The following is a 17,361-nucleotide window of genomic DNA, read 5'->3' on the forward strand; positions in this document are numbered from 1 at the left end:
TCCATTCTTTTTTTTTTTTTAACTGTAAATAAACATTTTAAAGTTTTTATCAAATGTGTTTCTAATAATGTGTGTCACAGTAGAGTCTTGCAAAAACAACTTCCCAGGGACTTTCCAGAGGATGCCTTTGCTTATCAGTGGCTGCAGTTAACTGTGAGTCACGTGCCTTCATTGTTTATCACAGTTTTACAAGGAGCCACGGGTAAAGTGAAAATGAGACACTCTCGGGCACAGTCTTAGGTCTCTTGAAACCGTGTTTAAAAAAAAAATACATAAACTGCTTTTCAGGGGCCACATCTTCCGATTTGATTATGAGGCGTTTAAGCTCACTGCAGCGAAAGTAAAAGTTCAGCTAAAGGAACGATGGAGCGTGAAGGCATCATGCGGCGTTCAGGTCACTGCTTCCACTCTGAACTTTGGCCTTCGCCGCGTCATAATAAAGGCTGTCTCTGTTGTTTCGGCGCACTGGCGGCGGCAGTACGAGCAGGAGCACCAGAAAAGCCGCAGCAGGTCGTCTTTCTCTGGCGCACCACTACCGTAAGTCAGTCTGTAAGTAGATAATCAATTAATTTAGCAAATCGAGAAGCGATTGTGAGTAAAACAAGACGAAATGAAGCGAGTTTTGTTTTAACCGCGTGACGGTGTTTATGTTCCGCTAGCTTGATAGATAATCTCGTTAGCGTTAGCTTGACGCCAACTCGATAAAAAAAAAGTTTCTCCAAGTAGATTTATTGTTCATTTTCAGACTGCTGCGTGAGTTCATGTGTGAGTTTAAATGAATTTTGAAAGTAGTCGGCGGCGTGAAGCTTGGCTAACTTTTTTTTGCGTCGACGTGTTGAATTAAAGGCCAGGAGAGTCTCCGATGGACGACCTGCATGGTCTGACGAGGGGCCAGAAAGCCGCCCTGGTTTTCGCCTTCCTTCAAGCAGACTGCGCTGACTCGGACTATGAAAAGGAGCTTCTCTCCCTGGCCGGGGAACTGAATCTTTACCAGGACCTCAAGAGCAACGGGTCCAGGATCGACTACACGGACGATGGTACCCTGGAGACGGATGGCCATCTGCCCGGCGGCATCTCGGTCTCTCTGGATGACATCCTGCCCTCGGTGGATCAGTGGCCCAGTGAGTATCACACGATGCTGCCTTTCAAACAAACAAGATCTGACATGTGTTCCTGCTCCTCCTGGGTATTTATTTATTTCACCAAGTAGGCCGATACTCATTTACAAGCGTTAGCAAGGAAGTACGACAAAACGGAAACAAACTTATACATACATAGAAAAACTGTCACACAATCTTAAAGTAGCATTGACAGTGATATTCATGTTTGGATGGTATTTGTAGAATTAATGTAGAGTTAGAAGACTGTTTGCAGAAGATTACTGTCATTTACAGTAAATAAGTGAAATGAGGAGCTACCAAATGAAGTACAGACTGTAGGTATGGCCAGACAGATTAATCTATGAGAAGTTATCCTGAGATTTGTGTTGAGAATATTGAGAAGGAATTGTAGATATGGGAGTTTAGTAAATGAAACGAAACCAGTGAGTGTATCCAGGGTATCATGGCTGCATGGAGCTCCAATCATGCAGTAAACAGCTTTGGAAATAACATCCATCTTAAGATCTGCAGATTGCATCACCATAATCTAACATTCAGAGAAGTGGAATTTTAAGCAGAAGTTGTTTGGCGGAACATGTAAAGGAGGATTTGTTTTGGTAAGTCTGACCTTGTATGTTGATGCGAGTTTACTGTCAAGCAAGATATGCTACACTGTAGTGTAATACTAATGTGTTATATATTTCCAGGAGTAAGGTATCGGATTGACTCTGAGTTCATTCTACAAATGAGCAAATAACCACAAGCGCGCAGTCAGTACTTCAGTAGAAATTTCTACCGTGTCACAAACAGCAGGAAGTCGTGGTACAGTGCCTCCCACAGAGCTCCAGTCTCAACATAAAGTCTGTCTGCATGTATATGAAGAGACAGATGGATCTGAAACAGGCTGCATCCACACATATTTGTATAGTTCAACAATCTTGGTGTGAAAATGTGCTGAGAAGAGTTCATGCTGCATCGAAGGGAAAGGAATGTCTCACCAACTGGTCAGCTCTCTCCTCGTCATTCACTTTGAAGTATGTTTTAATTTAACCAGGAACTCTTTCATTTTGAAAGCACACACGCATCAGCCATTGACCTTTGCTACAGATTCCTCCAAGCAAAGCTGGAGATAAAAAACTTTAAGATCTGTTTACTTGTGTCACACTCGGGAAAGGAGTTTGTGAATTAAAGTGAAAACTCCCAAGTGTCTGAGTTGGTGTTTATTTACACCCACGTCCATCTCTCTGTCTTGCGGTTTGTGACACAGAGGTGCTTTCAAAACTTTAAAATGTGTTAACATGGCAACGTTTCCATTCACTGCCCTTCCTACTGAATCTAGAAATCACAGATGTCGTCTCGACTGAAGAGCCGAGGTGGAAAGTTTTTTTTGCTCATCAGTTGGCGTCTTATGACTCCTCTCCTCCCTCCTATGTGAAGCCTTCCCCAGAACAATTGTCACCTTGATTTTATTCCAAGATCACATTAGGAGCTTTGTTTTTGTTTTTCTTTATGAAGACGCTCGGACATGAAAGAGGAAGTCGAGGAAATCTTGACAGTTTAGAAACTTTGCATGCTGATGTGATTTTGAAAGCGAGAACTCGTAGCAACACACATGAAAGCCAACCGACTAACACAGGTGATGCATAAAGGAAGAAAGAAACCCAATACACGACGCTACGTTTGAATAACATTTGACATACTTGCCTTGGAAAAAGAAAAACCAGTAAAAATTTTCTCAAATCCTTGAACACATTCACTTGAGAAAAATGCAATCAGTGTTTTGTACAATGGGGAGAAATGTTTTTTTATTGTCTTATCTTTAGATTAATATTCAGTTTATCCATTTAGGAGGACTAAAATATTTTACTGTAATACACTACATTGATATGGGGGTCTTTTTTTTGGCACAGGGGGTCACGTGGAAGCAGCAGCCTTTCGGCAGGTGGCAGAGGGGCTGAGGGAAATCGCAGCCCAGCTGGAGCAGGACGTCGTGGCTCGTGGCATCCAGAACCTGAACAGCCACATATCCGTCTCCCCCTCCGAAGTAAGTCCCTGAAACTGTGAAACCACCTGACAGGCTCCACTGGCCCCGCCTACTGGAAGAACTGGAAGTCCTTGTGTCTCTCCTTTCCAGCAGTGGAGGCATCACCTGGCCTATGAGGTGGAGCGGGCGATGAGGCAGGGCGTGGGCCTGGAGCATCTCCCCCAGGAGCGAGTCCTCATGGCGCTCACGCTCACGCTGGTGCGGGGCGTGTGCGTGCAGGCGCCGCGGCTGGTCAGGGGCCTGTTCGCCGCCGCGCTGCAGCTGATCAGCCCGGCCAGGTGACTCCTGAGAGGAAGGCTGTTGGACTTGAACTGAGCGTCTGCTGCTCACGGCCCAGTGGACTGTGAAAGCAGCAGTTGGAAGAGAAGCGCAACGATAAAGGGATCTTTTCAGTTCCTCATACTATTGAGAAGAAATACAAACATATTTGTGACACTTGAATATTTTTTCATGACTTTGAGCATCAAACTGTCTTTTCTTGCAACTGTCTTCATTTTATACTTGAACGTTTGATTATTTTTGAATTCCTTTGCTTTTGGTCATGATGTGAATTATGTTTTTTCAGGGTTTCTCGTTATTTTCAACCTTGAAACAAATGCGTTGAGTGTATTTTATATACATGCACATAAATAAAACACCACTGCAGAAAGATTGTCAAATATTTTACTTTTTTTTTTTTCATTTCAAACAGCATATTGTAGGAAACTAAAGGTACGAGTGCCACGTTGGAGACGTGTTGATATCCATCCATCCTCTTTACTGTGGACAGTTTCCCCCTGTAAGCTGGCATAGTTTGAGCTGATGAGCATTACCGAGTGCAACGCTGAAACACACAACACCCCCTTGTTTTCTTTTTTTTTCTTTTTCATCCCAAAACATCTGAACAGTTTTTCTTCCTACAGTGTGTTTGCTGAGATTTCAGCTATTGGGATAAATTTCAAAGGTTGTTTTGATTTTATCCTTTCTCACACATTTCTGCAGACCTTGATGCATTTAGTTGCAGAGAACTTTTAAACTATGCATTGTGGCAAAATAATGAAATTTAAAAAACAAACCTGCATTACAGAACTTTTTAAAAACTCAGCCTGACAGCATGGCTTGGAGACTGCTCAATGATCTCAGGTCTTTGAGCTGAGTTGTATCCACTACTAAGAAAGAAATTTGTTTGAATAAGTCGGTTTTCTTCGCAGTTTAGAAACCAATTGACTTATTGGTGCTTTTAATGCTCCCCTGCTGCTCCACTGTTGACGTGGTTCTCCAGTCACTGCATCAGGCTCCCTTCTGACCAACCAGCCTCAAAAGGCTGCAGCAACAATAATACTGGTTCAGGGTGAAGCAGTGGAAGTGGAGGGACACTGAAATATTATTGAATCAATGGGAAAACTGAAGTAATTGTGAAGACGTAACTGCAAAAGTGGCGTGAGAAGTAAGCTGTCGGTTTTAACACAAAAAAAAAAAAAATCAGTTCACAGCATAAAAATCCAGTTTCTTAAGAGACTATCACATTAGATTAAAAAAACTACACTGCATTGGACTGAGACTCAAAATCTTGAGGGCCCGTTTACAGGCAGCGTTTTGAAAACGGAGTAGTTTTCATGTTGGGCCACAAGTTTGCAGAGAACATGCTATAAATATGAACGACGGCGACAACACGAGACATTCATATGGACTCTCAACACCAAAACTACCAAGTCCAGGACCAAAGCCTCTCTTCATCTTCACAGTGAATTTTAATTCCCCACACTGCTGGCAGCATGAATTCCCCTGTGAGTTAATAACTCGGCTAACAGTGATTTATCGATCTGTGGGTAAGCTGTTCTTGATGCGTGGTAAATGTGGAGAAGTTTAGAACGTATTTAAATTAATATTCCTTGTTTGTGGCAGAAGTTCTTTTGAACTGACTCAAAAACAGAAAATGACTCATTTCATTTGGTTTGTCTAAACGAGGAAGTATTGGGAAAAAAAACCCCGTCACAGTTAACGGTGGAAAATATGTGGCTTTGCTGCATAGAAAGAGTTAAAAAGCCAACACGCACAGGAATCTTCATGTGGACTGCTGTGAATTTACTGACTGAAAAGATTTTTTTTAAAAAAATAAGAGTTGGGTGAAACTACCACAGACATTCATTCTAAGAGGTAAAAGGTTGGAGCCGAGTGAAATTCAAAGAAAAAAAAAAATTGCAGGCAACCCCAAAAACAGGGTAAAACCGATGGGAGTAGAGCGGAGTGCACGGTCTCCCTGAAGTCGCCGCGGGACACAGCAGTGAGGTTGTGGACGAGGTTAGATTTTGGTTTTACCGGGGTCACTTCCACAACTTCCACACTTTCAGAACTTTACCAGGTTTAATCAAAGCAAAATCCATTTCACATTTAAATCCGGTACAATTTGAAAGGGGGGTCTCTGTGTTTACAGATGCGTTTCTTTCTAGCCCGACGTCTGGAGGATCTGCGGTCTCCTCCGCCCGCGGCCCGGCTCTTCTCTATCTCCTCCTGTACCTCATGAGGCCGTATATCAAAACGGCGGCGATCACGGCGGCGCCTCCGTACAGCAGGCCGGCCGGGACCTCGCACGGCGGCTCCGTCTCCAGCGGGGCCTCCTCGGCCGCGGCTTCTACTGGGGGCTCCACGGCGGGCGGGGGCGGGGCTGTGGCGAGGGTGAGCGCGGCGTCGGGCTCTGCAGCGGTCTCTGCTTGTGGCTGCGTTTCCTGGGACTGCTGAGGCACTGTGTCGGGCTCCGGTTCCGGCTCGGGCTCTGGTGAGGCGCAGACCTCTGCTGGTGGGGTCGGGGCGTCCTTGACTGGAGGTGGGGGCTCCACCTCAGCAGGCACTGAGGCGGCGGTCGCAGCTGGTTCTGGCTCAGGCTCTGGTTCTGCTGCAGGAACAGGCGAAGGTGCTGCGGGCTCCGGCTCATCGGGAAGAGGGGCGGGGGGGAGCAGCTCTGGCTCCGAGGAGACGAAGGAAGGCTCGGCGGACAGGCATTCAGGCGTTTCAATCACCACCGGCTCCTCCAGAGACACGAGGGACGCCGGCGGAGTGGACGCCGCCTTGTCCGGGGCTGAAACGGGCGGAGTCTGGTCCTTGAATTCTTCCCTGAGCTCGGCCAGCTCGCTCTCCGTCCCTAACACACTCATCATGCTGTCGTCGATCACGCCGCCCTCGCCGCCCTCCTCCAGCAGCTCGGCCTCCTCGCGCTCCACGTGGACGATGTCCGAGTTGGAGGAGTTGTTCTCCACGCCTTCGTTGCTGTCCAGGCTCTTGACGTCTTCGGGGTCCATGGCGCCGACCTGTGCCCAGGACTCGTGGCCGGCCAGGGAGACGGGTAGGCTCTCCGTCTGCCAGGAGCTCTGCCCGCTGCTGTTCTCTCCGGCGCAGAGCAGAGGCGAGGGGGGGCTCAGCTGGTCGGGGTGCTGGTCGCCTGAGAGGATGTAGATGTCGTTGCTGTCCTCGGCGATGGTCACACCTCGCTCCTCTTCGGTCACAAGACTGAATATTTCACCCTGGATGGGGGTGGGGGGGACAGAAAGGAAAAAATTATTAATCTCAAACACAAATAGAAATAAGTTGACACTGCACAGCTTTACACCTCCAGTCGGCCTTTTATGCCATCTAGTGACCAATGGTAGAGCATTAGTGGCCGGACGGCGAACCTCTGAGAGTCTCTGTTATGTAACAGAGCATCATGTAATCATGTGGGAACGAATAACGGAGGGGAGCAGAAGCAGAATACGTGCAAGTAAATCTCACCAGGAAGCTGAACACATATTTGACCCCTGAAATATTAAAAGGTCAAACTCATTATTAAAAGCTGGTTTTCCCGTGATGATGGAGGCACCGGACACTGGAGTAAGACTGAGATCCTTCTAGATAGATCCTAAAATTGAGCCTGCAGTGACGCGAGGCTTTTCATACATGACGTGACTCAATATAATCCAGAAAAACCGCATCATGATTACTGAGTGGCGTGTAAAGCAGCTAAATCCAACATGTCAGCAGAGCAGTTCCAAGATCCACTGCTGCTCCAAGTAGCACCAAATCACTCTGAGATATGTGGCTATCCTACATCACCTATACCAAACAGGTGGAACTAAAACCACGAATTACCACATCAGCAGTGTCAGTTATACAAAGCCAGCCAGAAAGAGGGTCGGTCCAGCCTGTAACAGCCTTCCTTTCCCGAGAACTTCCTTATGGAGAATCACCACAGTTATATCACAGAATGCCATTCAGAAGTGAACAGCAGATGGCAGCAGTGCTCACAGCCAAGTGATCAGCCATGCAGCAGGCTGGACCCAAAGCCATATGGAGAGGATGAGTTTGAAAAAACATGCATGTTTGCATTGAAACAAATGGGAAACATTCGAAGTTATCCCTATTTATAGATTGTTATGCAATTTTTTTTTGATTCCAAAAGAGTCGCCTGAAGAAAAATGAGTTTGACAGTCCTGAACTACATGTACAAAATATCAGTTCTAATACATTTATACTCCATTATATTTCTAACATAGAAAAGTATTTTAAATAAGTTAATGTAATATTTTCAGTAGTGAACGCAATGTTTCAATTTACATCCACAAAAAAAAAGAAAGAAGAAAAAAAAGCTACGGCACGGGATTGATCCACACAGTTATAATAGATTAGATCTGACTTTAAAGTCTGGTCTCGGCTGTGTGGCATGTCACAGAGGTGTGACCTGAACTGACGATATTCGAAGAGACGGCGGGCTCAGAGGTGTTTGGTGAACAGGGAGGTGGACTTTCTGAGCGAGCAGCGACAGACAGGAAGATTCTGACGACACAGACCAGCTCAAACCAAATCCACATGCTCCATACATGTCATTCTGTCGTTCAGTGTGCCTCACTACTGCATCTGATCCACACGCTAACTGAACTCTGAAGCATGTAAAGCAGTATTGATCTGTGTAAACATAAATGACCTTCGACCTGAAGGTCATTTCTCTCAGGAGGTCACTCAGAATAGTGGCATGGCAGCTGCGTACGGCAGGAAGGAGATTAAATCTGACGGCGTTCCATCATTATCCAACATTTGCTTTCTACATAAGCTGATTTTCATGGACAAGAGTGTGTGTGTGTATGTGTGTGTGTGTGAGAGGAGTGTGTCGTAAAATCCTCTCCCTTCAGGATGTAGCCTCTCCACGGACTTCACTCCACAGGACAAGACGGCCATGTGAAAAATAAATTCTCAGCAAAAGTCGTCCTTCTCAAACGGCTGCAGCTTCTTCTGTTGTCAAGACATCTAGAATGTGAACTGAGGCTGAACTTCAGAGGAGGTCAGACTGAATGCTACAGAACATAATGTACTTTATGCTGTCAAGAGAGGACGACATCAAAATGTTCGGGGAATGGAGAACAAAAATCATGAGCCATAACTTCACCTTTTATGCACTATGGTGCTGAACGTCATAAAGACAGAAACGGTGTGTCAAATTCAAAGAGAAAAATCAACTATCTGACCAGATCTGGTACATTCTATTAATATTAATCTAAATAAAACAATGTAAAGTATACCTGTAAGGACAGTTCATCTTACTTTGTTCCAAGTTCTCTCACCTCGAATGGGTCCTGTCTTTAATGTCCTTCAGCGCTCGTCAAAGTGAGAAACAGCAGTGAACGTTTTGTTGTCGGGTTCAACTCTCCACCCTCGCCTCAAGACAAACTATATAAAACAAGTGCACATTCCTGTTCCGGAGCCAAGGGCGTTCGTCCTACCCGTCAACAAACTGCTTCTTAATTTTCACTGATTAACAAGTGCTTCTTTTTTAATGGTGAGAACTGAAAGACAATAAACCCGAGAAGCACATAGCTGCTGCCTTCAGAACCTGTTAAAACCTGAGTTTTCTGTGAGTACAAAATGTGGTTTTGACAAGTACTTGCTAAATTGACACATGGCTGCTACACTACTGAGTGTAAATCCATTCTGCGGGTCTGGATTGCAACAAAACAAGAAGGAATCTTTAACATGTATGATCTGTCAAAAAACAGAAAATGGCCCTAATCAGATGACATAATTCTAATACTGACTGAGGTAATTTGCTGACGTGCACTTTTGATAAATCATGTCATTGATAGAGGTCAAACAACAGCTGACTTGGTGTAAACTGAAAGCCGACAGATATATTCAACTGCAAATCAGCAAATATTCACCCACCACTCCCCCCCCAAAAAAACAGGTTAGAGACACAAAGTGTCTGGATTTCAGGTCATTTCTGTTTGAATTAAAAGATTACAGCTCAGAATAGCTGTTCAATCTTTAATACCAGCAGGAATACCCCAAGACAGATCAAAGATCAAAGTTAAAGCAGTTGAAAAGCACAACACACATTCACTACCAAGGCAACTTACGTTTTTTTACATTTTAAATGATATTGAGCCGTATTTTTTTACAATTTTTTTTTTTTACAATACAGCCGGTTTTTACAATTCAAAATTGCACTAGATTGCATGTAAACTAACAAAAAAGCATTTATCTGCCTGCAGTGTGAAAGTGCTTCTGGTATTTTAGGCTTTGAGCAACTTGAACTGCAATCAATCAAAAGATCTTGTGGGAGAACGTTCAGTGTTAGCTTCTGTATTGATGCTCCAGTGTTGTGCACAGCTGAACAATCTGCATCGGTACATATTGGTTTTCGGGCAGACATCCTTCGGCAGCGGTGGGTCTGAGGGGACGGAGCAGATGACTGGATGACTGCCTTGTTTCAACGGTGGCCGTCAGCCAAAGCGTCGCTGCCGTAGCAAGTTTTTAACGGGAGCCACAAGTGGGTCAGTCGAGCCCCTGGTGGGGATGCTTTTAGAGGATTATTAGAGTTATTCTGGGGGCAACCTCAGCCTGCAGAGGCGCTCTTATCTGGTCCGGTTTCATTCAGATGCAGTGGCTCAGTGCTGCACATGTTGAACCCTGGAGCTGAACGGAGTTTCTTACGTAACGCGGGCAGCGCTGTGATACTGTACAGGGTATAGCGCGACGTTCCCTGACAAGGCCCAGCTGGGAACCTGTGCAGCACTCCATCTCTAAACACCACCACTGCAGCGCCGCTGCTTCCAAGAAGCTGCAGTCATCTGCAACGTCTCATTCTTTTAATCAGAAGTTTCCTCCCACAATCATTCCGCTGCATCCTGCAGTTAGCGTGATGCACGCCTCCATCCTCTCTCTGTCATTGTCGAGAGGTCAGGTGTGACACTTTCAAATCTCGAGCGTCACATTACATCACATTCACGGAGACGGCAATATAAAATGGCTGATGTGCACACGCGGGTCTGATGCAGCAGTTTTCACTGTCAGGGGGGACAGCGGTTTGATCCCACAGGAGCACGGCTCAACGCCACGCACGCAAACACGCAGATGAGCTCTTCCACCATTTTTTCTGTTCATCTTCCCCGCCTCCCCCTGCTCTCAGTAACCCCCCCCGGCTGCGCTCCGTCTGAGGGCTGCTGGTTTTGTTCCTGCCAAATGAAGTGTGCATCACATCGGGGTCATAACTAACCTTATTGTGTGCCGATGTAACCAACAAAGGAATTATTAGAGGCACCCCAACCATGTATACCCTACTGTGCCACTTACACTTAAACCACCGCAATGATGTGAAAGAAGGCCGGACAGACAGACAGATATTTCATTTTAAATCATCTCATGGAAAAATTTAACACGAAACTTGTATCAATCACCACTTTCTGTTCCGTCACAGTCCATGATGCTGTAAAGAAACGCGACGTAACTGTTTACATGCCGCCGCACTAACATAAACAAGAGGTGACAGTCGAGACCATCTCTGTTAGCGTGACAACTACATCGTCGCTCGCTCTCGGACGCCGTGTACACTGACACCAGGGGGGTCCGCCGAGTGGTTACGTCATAAACCATCCTACCTCCGTGCGAAGTCCTGAAAGTTCCTACTCGAAGCGGAGCAGTCAAAGCTCAGGGCGGTCACAAAGACGAGCAAGTCGTGGAGATGGAGCGGAGGTAGAAAGTTGAGTGTGCACGCAGCTCCGGCTGGCTCTCTGTGCCCATCCCTCATCGCTCTCCCATCTCCTCCTCCTCCTCCTCCTCCTCCCCCCTCATGTCCCCTCCCTTCCTATCAAGGTCTCTGTGCACTCTCTCTTTCTGTCCCTCCTCCCCTCTCTTCATCCCTCCGTCGGTGACCCTGCCAGCGCCGATCATCTGTTCGTCCCTCATGACATAACACCAAGCAGAGAATGCAGCTTTGTTTTGAGCCAATGCACTGTGTTCACATCACACTGCATAAAACCGGGCAGGGCATCGTGACGGCGGGGGAACGGCGAGCAAAGCAACACTTAACATGTCAAGTCACGTGGCCCTTCGTCAGCGTGACCTCATTCATGGAGAGAGAGTGACATGGAAAGATTTATGACTGCTGGCTTTTTTATTCTCACCCGAGGTTGTATCAGTCAGGACTTGTATCACTGAACGAGCTCTAATGCACTTCAGCTTTTCCTCATGTCTAAGTGTGTAAATAATCTAACTAGAACTATTTACAAATATTTGGAAGCACCAAGCAGAAGGCAACAAGCATTTAGAAAATACTGGTTTCCACTGAGGTGAGTTCAGGATGAGCCGAGTTATTAAAGCACAGCAGTATGAACACATTCTGTGTATTCATACTGATCATCTGCTGAAAATGTTCTCTCCATCTTCTAGTGAGCTTGCTGTAGCTCACTAGTGCCCTCCTCTGGCCACGTCTGGACCATATTCATGTGTATAGTGGAAACTGAGTGTTCACATCGCAGTTATCTTCCTGCATAATCCAACGTTGTACATTTAGTCTCGACTGAACTACAAAAGAAAGTAGTTGCTGTACCTGAATTATGATAAGCACATTTTTTATAATCACCATAATCGTAGCAATAGAAAATCTGTGAGTCTGTCCAGGCATTCAAATGTTCATGTAAAAACCGTTCCGTTAGTGGAACTCACCCATCCGCCTTGCTGCGTGATATATTCAGCCTCGTTCTCTTCGAGGAACCTCGTCCCGAGATGCAACAGAGTCGTCACGGACTGGCCTTTACTCTGCAAAGCCTGGAGAAGCACCAAAGGTGCGAGCACCTGTTGCAGTGGAGACAAAACAACACGTCGGTGAGGTAGAAGTCTAGAGGTGTTGCATTTCTTACATGTCTGGAGCGACGAACTCACATGACTCCAGGCTCCCTGTGTGTGTCTCGAGAGGTCCAGCGCCGTGCCTTTGAAACTCTGGTAGTCCAGAGGTCTGAAACACACACAGGACATCATGAGCTGTGTCAGACACAGTTTACATATTTAAGGAGTTTGACAGTGTACCTTTAGTCCTTGTTCTAGTCAAGCTACTGAAGTGTAACTTCGATTCAAGGGAAATAAAGCTTTGTATTTACAGTGGTTTTGCAGAAGCATTCACACGCCTTTAACTTTTCCACAATACGGACACAAATTTAAATGTATTTTATTGGGATTTTATGAGAAACACCAACACAATGTGCTGCATGTGATACTGTGTTGTGTTTATACAAAAAAAAAAAAAAACAAGTGCAAATGTGAGTGCCTTAAAATGCACAATAAAATGATTCATCTCTTAAATGCTAAAGCTGAAGTGCAGGTCTGTGAGTTCAGTGAACATGCCATAAAGCACATTCATAATTTTCTAGGACTTTTAGGTCATGCAAACTCCCTAATCAGCTCTTTTCATTATCGTCACCCTGCAAAGAGGTAAAGTTCAACAGTTCGCTCAGTCAAAAGCGAACAATACGGGCAGAATATATTCACATTGACTTTGTCATTCTTTTTGAGATTGTGACATTTTCCACACGCTGTTTGAATACTGTGAAAAGAAAACAGGAAGCTGGTTCAGTTGTACTCCTTTAAAGCGATCAGCCAATGGGATTCCTCCATGAGAGTTCGTCCCAGCTCTGCCAACTCACCCTGCGAGTAGCTTGTCCACAGCTGCATCCAGATGTGCGTGGAGGTCTCTGGCGACATTGTCCCCCATCACAGCGAGACAGTCTTCAATAGAGCTTGCCGGGTCGGCCGGACAGAACACAAGTGAGGAGCGGCGGTCGAACCCTGTGCTGGAGGACGCTGTGAAACACAGGATGTGTAGGACAAAAGCTTTAAAACAGTGAAGCATTTTAATTGAGAGTGATCGCTCTCTTTCCTAACTCTGTTTGCACTACAGATTCCCATAAAGAGCCACGTTGCACCAGGTTGTCCCGCTACCTGAACCCGGGTGAAATTTGACTCTGTTTAGCTTCCCTCACATTTTATGACTGGACGGCTGACCACAAACATTCTGACAGAGAAAAACAGGCTGACTGTGTGTGTGTGTGTGTGTGTGTGTGTGTGTGCGTGTGAGAAAGAGAGACCACTCACAGGCAGCAATTTCATCTTCAAGGTTTCTCAGCTCTTCCTCTACCTGCTCTTTGATTAAGGTGGTTCTTTCTCTCTCTTCCTGGGAATCTGCTGGAAGAAAAAAGAAAACATACAGTGTATTCAGAGAAATCATCCACCTCACCGTTTCCTTCTGTTACATAGTAATATATACTAAAATCCCACCAACAAAAGCACTTATGAAGCGTCTACTGCACAGGTAAAATCATGTTAATGCTTCATAGACAGCTTTTTTCAATATTAATGACAGTGATTTTACCTGGTTACATGATGATCTGATAAAACTTAATTTTTATCAAGACAAAAAAAAACTTCAATGATAAACTAGCAATGCTTGCATAAAATATGAATAACTGCATCCGGTTTGTCAAGAAACCAGTTTTGAGTACATAAACGGAAACTTTACTGGAGGACAGAGCATTATGCAGGTTCAGGTGTGGCCCATACTGAAGTTGTGTACTCTGCAGTCAGCCTCAGTGTGACTCTGCTGAGCCGAAGCAAGAGCAGCCAAGAGAGACGCTCTCTCATCGCGTGCATGAAAGGCACCAACGCAAAGCTCGTTCATTATTGACGAGGCTGAGTCTGCACTGCTGGGGCTGTGACGAACCACTCCATATGACACAAAGACGGTGTGGACGAAGGGAAAATAAACTGCAGCCATGCGGTTGTTGTCTTCGCCCTGAACCAACAGCGCAGCTTAAGTAATGACTTCTTACTAAGGGAAATAAAATACAAAGGACCTTCATGTATTGTTCTTCATGAACTGCTCTCAGCTGTAAATAATCAACTATTCTTAATATAATTAATACAAGTCACTCATTCCACAGCAAAAATCTATTCATGTCATTCTCACAGATATGAAAACAGGAAGTAAGGGAGCATTTATCCAGGCTTTTCCCTCCTCCCTGCAGCTCACATGTGCACGCCCTGAGGACCCGTGTTGGTTTTTCCTGGGGTTGGTGCTGTTTCAGCATTCAGTCAGAAAGCTAGCCAGACAACTATTTTGCTTTGGTCAATTGGTGTGTGAGTAATCCTACAATGATTACACTTGACAGGCTGTCACAAATTGGACCGGGTCAAGCGGAAAGCAGGGATCAGCCACTCGTCTGCCCTTCTCCGCCCATCCCAAGCATGCACACAATAACGCGGACAGGAAATTAAGAGAACTTCCCCTTGCTCCTTCCGTCAGCTGTCGCTCCTTCTATTTTGCTGTCTCAGAATAGCCTGAACTTTTATTAAATGGCTCTGATCAGAATTACAAATCAGTGCTCTACAGATAGGAAAACATTGATGAAAAGAAATCATGCTGGTTATGTCCCTAAATGTCTGAAACATAAGATGCTGCCAGCATGCAATCATGGCACAGTGTTGCTGTATAAGCCGACAATAAAAAAAGAAAAAAGAAAAAGGCACCAGTCTTTAGGTATTAATAGGATTGCAGCTGGGCTTATGAAGATCCTTACATGACATGTCTTTGTTTACAAGCCCTGGCTGTTCTATCTGTCAGGCTGAAGTCTTGTGTTCTCATGCTAAACTCAGAGGGAGCTAAATTCAGCTGGTAAACAGGTGGCTACGTGTCTTCATTCCTCAAATATTACAAGTAGCAGACACAAGTGCACGTCTGCACAGCTCCTTTAGTGCTTGTTTAAGGGCTGAATTGCGCATGTGGACTGTAAAACGGACAAAAGGTTCAACTCAGGTTGCACAACATCAATAAAACTGAACAGACTGGCCCCCTTTCCTCTCACCTTGAGCCGTTGTCGCTGCTTGCGATCGGCCGACAGGCAGCATTCCCAGGTAGTTAAGCACAATATATTTGGTCTCATAATGGAAACCCTCAGGCACAGCGGCAGTGAGAGAGGCAGAGGAGGTGGAGCCCGAGGCAGCCATCGGAAAGACGTGTGTCAGACTCTCAGGCACATTAATTCTTACAGTCAAAGCTGGACGATTCACCTGTTTAAAAAAGAAAAGAAAGGAAAGTTACAGCCGGGAGGATGAAAGAGTATGGCCATCGTGAAAATCATTACAGTTTAAATACAAATAAAGTGAAACAGTGAAAATATGAAGGAAACAGATCATTCTGTGTTTCCTGAATTCATATCACAGAGGTTATTATCATTATAATATGATTATTACAGAAATATAGGCCCTTATGACTTTCACATATGCAAACAGGAAAAAGTAAAATCAATAAAATGCATAGCATACACCAGAGACTTTTAAAACTGCTCCTGGCGTGCTTTGCATTCACATAAATATAGTATGATCAATTCCTAATTTGTGGCCCATAAGTTAATGAGGCAGACTTGGGACTCACGTCTCCAACCAGCTGTAAGTATGTAGTCAGAGTAGCGTCAAATGCAGTGACCTACTTTCCCAAAGGGATCGATAAAGTACACTTTCTTTCTTTCTAATTACTTACGACTCACATCTTGCTCTATTGACGGACATGCTGACTTCCATACAGACTGACTGAAGAACAGCAGATAATCTAATTAATGTGTGTTAACCAAAATGTGTAACTGTACTCTCCCAGTGGACTCAAAAGTGCCATCTTCTAAATGACAAAAAACAGTGATCCCATCCCAAGGTACTAGCTGTTAAAGAATGGTGAGTTAACCTCAACAATTCGAATTGTACATCCTGACACAATACAACTTACATAACACACGTGGTGGACAGACAAGGTCAATCAAAACTGTCTTGAAGAACGACCTTTTTACCAAGAAAAACGCTGAGCAAGAGTTTTGGGGGGTTTTTTTCTTAAAGAAATGCTGTTATTTACTGTTGGCCTTGACTTTTTTACAGATCACATTACACCATGTGGATCTAAACTTCATACTGATGTCAAGTATGAATCAACTAACTAAACGCTTCCGGGGCTTGGATTGTCAGGATAAACACCACATTAAGGTTATTGGAAATAAAACAAAAACAATTAACGCTAAGAATTCTAAAATTAGAAATTAACCAATGCATCAATGCATATATTTATATATATATTGCAACAAATCCAATAAGTATTTCAATTCATACCGTTATTCTACAATTATCAAACTGTGCTTAGCGAGAATAAACACCAGAAAGATCTGAATTACATTTTTGATGCAATTAATTTAAAAATATACATCTATTTTCTAACCACGCGCCTGCAGTACCAGCTCACATGGGCGCTATTGTTAGCTAGCTCCTAGCGCCCAGATCCTATTTTCATGAGAGGAAACTTCCATTTTAACAGCAGCAGAAACAAAAAGCGAGCCTTCGCTCCTCTTACCGTCCTTGTCCGGGGGCAGCCAGGGGCAGAAAGCGGCCGGCCGAGGGGTATTAGGGGTCTTCAGGAGCTGGAGGGGAGCGGAGCACACACACACACACACACCACCACTGAAAGGCAGCAGCAGCGGCAGCGGCGGCACACACACACACAGAGCACACACACACACACACACAGAGCACACACAGTACACCGTGTGCTCGCGACGTTACACAAGCTGCAGAGTTTCACGGCAGACCTTTCCCGTCGCAGCCTTCAAAGTAACGCGTTCATTTTTGGTGGAGAAGACGCACGCGCAGCTCCTCCGCGTCGTAAAGCAGCTCTTAACGTAATGAATGGCACTGCGGCGGCGTTTTCACACAAACTCCTATGTGTATCGTATCCTAGCAACAAAGCGCACCTGACACTTGGCACGCGGAAGGCCCTGCTCTGATTTCTCCTCTACAGCTGCTCGTGCCATCCATAGATCCAGCGATGTCAAACATAAGGACCGTGGACAAAAATTCAGCCCGCAAGAAACTCAAATCAGGCCCACAAACCAACCAGGAAAATTGTGAAAT

The 17,361-nt window shown here is 45.0% G+C and overlaps 1 protein-coding gene across 2 annotated transcripts; it reads right to left on the reverse strand.

The window, feature by feature from the left end:
• Positions 1 to 3,789: 3,789 nt before the first annotated feature.
• LOC115392471 (bcl-2-like protein 13) lies at positions 3,790 to 16,929 on the reverse strand. Of its 2 annotated transcripts, none has more exons than XM_030097086.1 (7): positions 16,805 to 16,929; positions 15,279 to 15,483; positions 13,513 to 13,599; positions 13,065 to 13,221; positions 12,307 to 12,379; positions 12,091 to 12,219; positions 3,790 to 6,641 (listed from the first exon to the last, which is right to left on the reverse strand). In XM_030097086.1, the coding sequence occupies exons 2-7, from the start codon at positions 15,418 to 15,420 to the stop codon at positions 5,625 to 5,627; spliced, it is 1,605 nt and encodes a 534-aa protein (XP_029952946.1). In that variant the 5' UTR covers positions 15,421 to 15,483; positions 16,805 to 16,929; the 3' UTR covers positions 3,790 to 5,624. The 2 variants fall into 2 exon arrangements, with proteins under 2 accessions (XP_029952946.1, XP_029952945.1); XM_030097085.1 differs by having other exon boundaries at positions 13,513 to 13,602.
• Positions 16,930 to 17,361: the final 432 nt, after the last annotated feature.

Source organism: Salarias fasciatus, chromosome 7 (assembly GCF_902148845.1).
Source record: "Salarias fasciatus chromosome 7, fSalaFa1.1, whole genome shotgun sequence".
Taxonomy (NCBI): domain Eukaryota; kingdom Metazoa; phylum Chordata; class Actinopteri; order Blenniiformes; family Blenniidae; genus Salarias; species Salarias fasciatus.

What these genes read in the sequence shown, in the direction of transcription:
- LOC115392471 (XM_030097085.1), bottom strand. Translation starts at nt 15,420, where the DNA reads ATGGCTGCCTCGGGCTCCACCTCCTCTGCCTCTCTCACTGCCGCTGTG. An exon ending in CACAGGGAGCCTGGAGTCAT is followed by an intron (nt 12,220 to 12,306) that starts GTGAGTTCGTCG and finishes CCACTGCAACAG; the next exon opens with GTGCTCGCACCTTTGGTGCT. An exon ending in TCACGCAGCAAGGCGGATGG is followed by an intron (nt 6,642 to 12,090) that starts GTGAGTTCCACT and finishes ACCCCCATCCAG; the next exon opens with GGTGAAATATTCAGTCTTGT.